General features: G+C 52.4%; 1 protein-coding gene across 1 annotated transcript; it reads left to right on the forward strand.

Moving 5' to 3' along the window:
- Nucleotides 1–839: 839 nt before the first annotated feature.
- On the forward strand, nucleotides 840–3922 carry GUITHDRAFT_148007 (hypothetical protein; the record flags this gene model as incomplete). Its single annotated transcript, XM_005820262.1, has 15 exons — nucleotides 840–914; nucleotides 958–1023; nucleotides 1174–1216; nucleotides 1268–1315; nucleotides 1413–1480; nucleotides 1536–1604; nucleotides 1667–1731; nucleotides 1833–1885; nucleotides 2264–2385; nucleotides 2597–2656; nucleotides 2971–3026; nucleotides 3074–3134; nucleotides 3178–3274; nucleotides 3521–3669; nucleotides 3860–3922. Coding segments are annotated over 15 exons (1095 nt in total), but the record flags the coding sequence as incomplete, so codon positions are not given.
- Nucleotides 3923–4005: the final 83 nt, after the last annotated feature.

Raw genomic sequence — 4005 nt, forward strand, 5'->3', positions numbered from 1 at the left:
TAAAATCATACGAGGACAAATCAGGAGCCGCCAGCGGATGCGATGATCGGACTCGCAGGACGCCACGACCGAGGCTCCCGGGCCCGGCGGTGGGGCCGCCGCGAGGCGCTCTCAGACGGTCGGCCGGCCCTAGTAGGCCCCGCCGCGGGCACGGCGGCGGCGCCGAAGGCCGGGCCGCCGCGGCCCCGGGCGCGGCGCGGCGGCACCCCGGCGACCGTCGGAGTCTCGGATTCACAGTCGGATCACAACTCAGTGACTGTTCCCCGGGAAGTTCGGCTACTCCCGAGTGCCAGGCCGCGGCCGGGCCCCGGCCAGACTCTCAGGGCCGGCGAGGCTCGGCATTCAAAACCGACTCGGATCGGACCCGGCCGCTCGTACCGTACTCCGGGCCGCGGCAGTACGGTAACGTACGGTAGTACTAACTAAAAGAGCTGACCGTTTCTAGCCGTTATTCGGATCTCCTTGAAAATCCACGGAAATAGCTTCAATAATGCGACATGGAGGGAGGGGAGGAAGAGGAGGGAGGAGAGGAATGCAGAGAGGGGTGAAGAAGGCGAGGACGTGCAGAGGAAGAATCAACATGAGAGACTGCGGCAGGAGGAAGGTCATTGAACAGGGAAGATAGGGTCGCAAGTTGCGAGATGAGATGAGTTTCGCTGTTGTGACAGAAATTGAACTAGGCGGAGTCCAGAGCATTGCCAAGGCAAAGGAGGAAGAGAAGAAGGAGGAGCGAATCTTGCTTGAGGTTTGAAATGTCTGGATCCTCGTTTGCAATCATCTTGTTGCTGATCACAAGGCACAGGAGGAAATGGCCTCCGCGTATTGAATTTCCGTTTATCATGTCGAACATCAACCTCCCTCAAGCTCTCCTCATCTGTTGTGCCATAACCTTGCTCTCCGCGGCATCTTCACATGTGAGTTGTGATCATGGACAGCATGGTGGCTCAACCTTTGCAGGCTGCGGAGAAGAGAGGGCATGACCAGCCATACAGTCACACTGCCGATCATTCGCACGCCATGGAGGTGGGGCATGCTTCGAAATGCCTTGCGACTCTGCTCCTGCTATGAGATGATGTTACTCCTGCTATGAGATGATGTCGCTCCTGCTATGAGATGATGTCGCTCCTGCTATGAGATGATGTTGCTCCTGCTATGAGATGATGTTTTTCTCAGGCTGTAGATGAGGGGCTGGGAGGGTCGAGCAGTTTCTTCGCAGGTACGTCAAGGTTTTGCGGATGGTGTTTGGTGACTAGCTGGTATGTGATAGGGCTGGTTCGAACGAGTGAGAGGTTGAGGGAAGTGGAATCGAAGAAAGGTGAGGATGCCGATGTGTTGAATCTGCTGTGTGAGAGCTCACGGCTGGCATCTTCATGGATGCCCTCGCTCGATAGCCTTGATTGAAGACGTTGCAGGAGAGGAGAACAATGCACAGCTCCTTGCACAGATGAAGAAAGCAAGACAGAGGCAGTTAGACAAAGAGGTGCGTGTGTTGTAGTGTTGTTTGACAACCTTACCTTCCTTGACTTGGCTACCAGGTTCAATCAGATTACTCTTGGGACCTTGCGGATGAAATTAACGATTCTAAGATCGCGCCTTCAGACTCTGTAAGAATTTGCGACGATGAGCGTTGTTGTGTTGTACAAGCTTTTCCTCACTGATGTTTCAGGAAGCTCCGACGGAATCAAGAGGACGAGGTAGCCGCTCGGCGGATGAAGTGTTTTGGAGCTATCGGTGAGATTGATCAAATTCTGCTCCAAAGTTTGAATCTCTCGAATGTTCTCTTTGAAATGTTTCTCGCGAAACCTCAATTCTGATCTCTACTACGTATGCAGAGGCGAGCATGGTCCGCAATCATGGGGGTCAAGTTTTCCAAAATGTTCTCAAGGTGCAGAGATGATGATGATGATGATGATGATGATGATGATGATGATGATGATGATGATGATGATGATGATGATGATGATGATGATGATGATGATGATGATGATGATGATGATGATGATGATGATGATGATGATGATGATGATGATGATGATGATGATTATGATGATGCTGATGATGATGATTATGATGATGATGATGATGATGATGATCAAGAAGATGGAGATGGAGATGATGATGATGGAGCACAGGCAAAAAGCAATCTCCGATTGACATACAAACGAGGGATCCGTACATGAAGGCAGAAGATATCTTCAACATCGCAGGTTTTTACGTTCAACTCAAATATCCTGCGATTCTGATGGACTTTTCGTCTTGGCAGAACTGAAATGGCAGTTTCCTGCCAATGAAAATACAAAGAGTGAGAGAGGGGAACAAGAAGGACGCAAGTATGAGCGACCTCAGCCGCTGTTTATTCACCTCCCCGTCAACAGCAGGTTTCAGGTGATGTGATAGTGTTGGAGGTGTGAGGGCAGTGAATGACAGAAACAAGATGGTGGCGTGAGATACTTGTGTGATGTGTTGATTCCTGTTGTCTTGGGTTGTAAGAAGGATTGTACAATCAGAAGTGTTTTATTTGAGATAACGTTTTGTTGAGAAGGAGTTAGGAAGTTGAGTGCTGTGGTACTCCCCTGACATGTAGTTGTGTCTGCAGAATTTGAAGCCCAGGAGAAAATTGCTTGCAATGGAATTATTCAATGGACACGCATTTGAGGTAGGATCGATGTCTTTCCCCTCCGCTTCCTCCTGCTCCTGCTCCTGCTCCTGCTCCTGCTCCTGCTCCTGCTCCTGCTCCTGCTCCTGCTCCTGCTCCTGCTCCTGCTCCTGCTCCTGCTCCTGCTCCTGCTCCTGCTCCTGCTCCTGCTCCTGCTCCTGCTCCTGCTCCTGCTCCTGCTCCTGCTCCTGCTCCTGCTCCTGCTCCTGCTCCTCAACCACCTAATATCCTATTGAATCTCTTCCTCCCTCGATTTTCTCTCCCCTGACCTTCTCCATCTCTCACTCTCTCCTTGGATTGATTTCCTCGCGCAGGTAGAGAGACTCGGAGAGGAGAAACTCTACATCGAGGGAGCAGCGTATGACCTGCGGTGAAGTAGACTTGACTCTCTCGTGCTCGCTGAAAGTTGAACTCCAGGGAATTCATCACGCATACACCAAGTGAGCACTGGGTAGACGGGAAAGGATTCGACCTTGAGGTCTGTCGTGTTTGTTTGTCATTGGAGCTGATGTACATGTCAGATACAACTCGTGCATGTGTTGGACATGTCAGACTACCAGCAGCCCCGTTCCTCTTCCAACAGCCTCTACGTCATCGTCTCTCTGCTCTTCTCAGCAGGTGAGGACTAGCAGGAAGAAGAAGGGGAGGAAGAAGGGGAGGAAGGAGAGAGCAGGAGGGGAGGATGTAGAAGGAGTGGAGGAGGGAGCGGAGGTAGGAAGAGGGGAGGAGGAAGGGAGAAGGAGGGGAGGAGGTAAAAGAGGTAGGAGGACGGCAGCAGGGAGGGAGGAGGATGGAAGGAGGGAGGATCAGATCAGAGGGGGACAGCATTGAAGGTACTCTCAACTGACCTCTTTCCCCCGTCAGCGGCTGAGGGCGACTGTCCGCCATTCCTCTTCAAGCTTGCCGACGCTCTTCCTGTACCTGCTGCACTGAAACCCTTCGCGCTTGCTGACTTGACCAAGAAAACATCCGAGCAGCCGAGGAAACTGATAGACTCCTTGTCGTTCAAGGAGGTTGGAATCCTCGTCCTCCTCGTCCTCGTCCTCGTCCTCGTCCTCCTCGTCCTCGTCCTCCTCGTCCTTCCCTCCCTTTCTTCTCCTAGTCTGCTCTCCTAGCTCTTATTCTTCTCGCCGCCTCATCTCTTCGTTCTTCTCTCTCGTTCTCTTTCGCTCGTCTCTTGCCTTCGGTCTTACTCTTTCTCAGATTGCAAGCGAGCTCGGCCCCTACCTCCGATCTTACTTTCGATATGAAGGAAGCCTGACAACTGTTAGTCTCCCTCCCTCCCTCCTCTCCCTCCCTCCTCTCCCTCCCTCCCTCCCTCCCTCCCTCCTCTCCCTTCCTCCCTCCCT

Source organism: Guillardia theta, assembly GCF_000315625.1.
Source record: "Guillardia theta CCMP2712 unplaced genomic scaffold GUITHscaffold_184, whole genome shotgun sequence".
Classification (NCBI taxonomy): domain Eukaryota; class Cryptophyceae; order Pyrenomonadales; family Geminigeraceae; genus Guillardia; species Guillardia theta.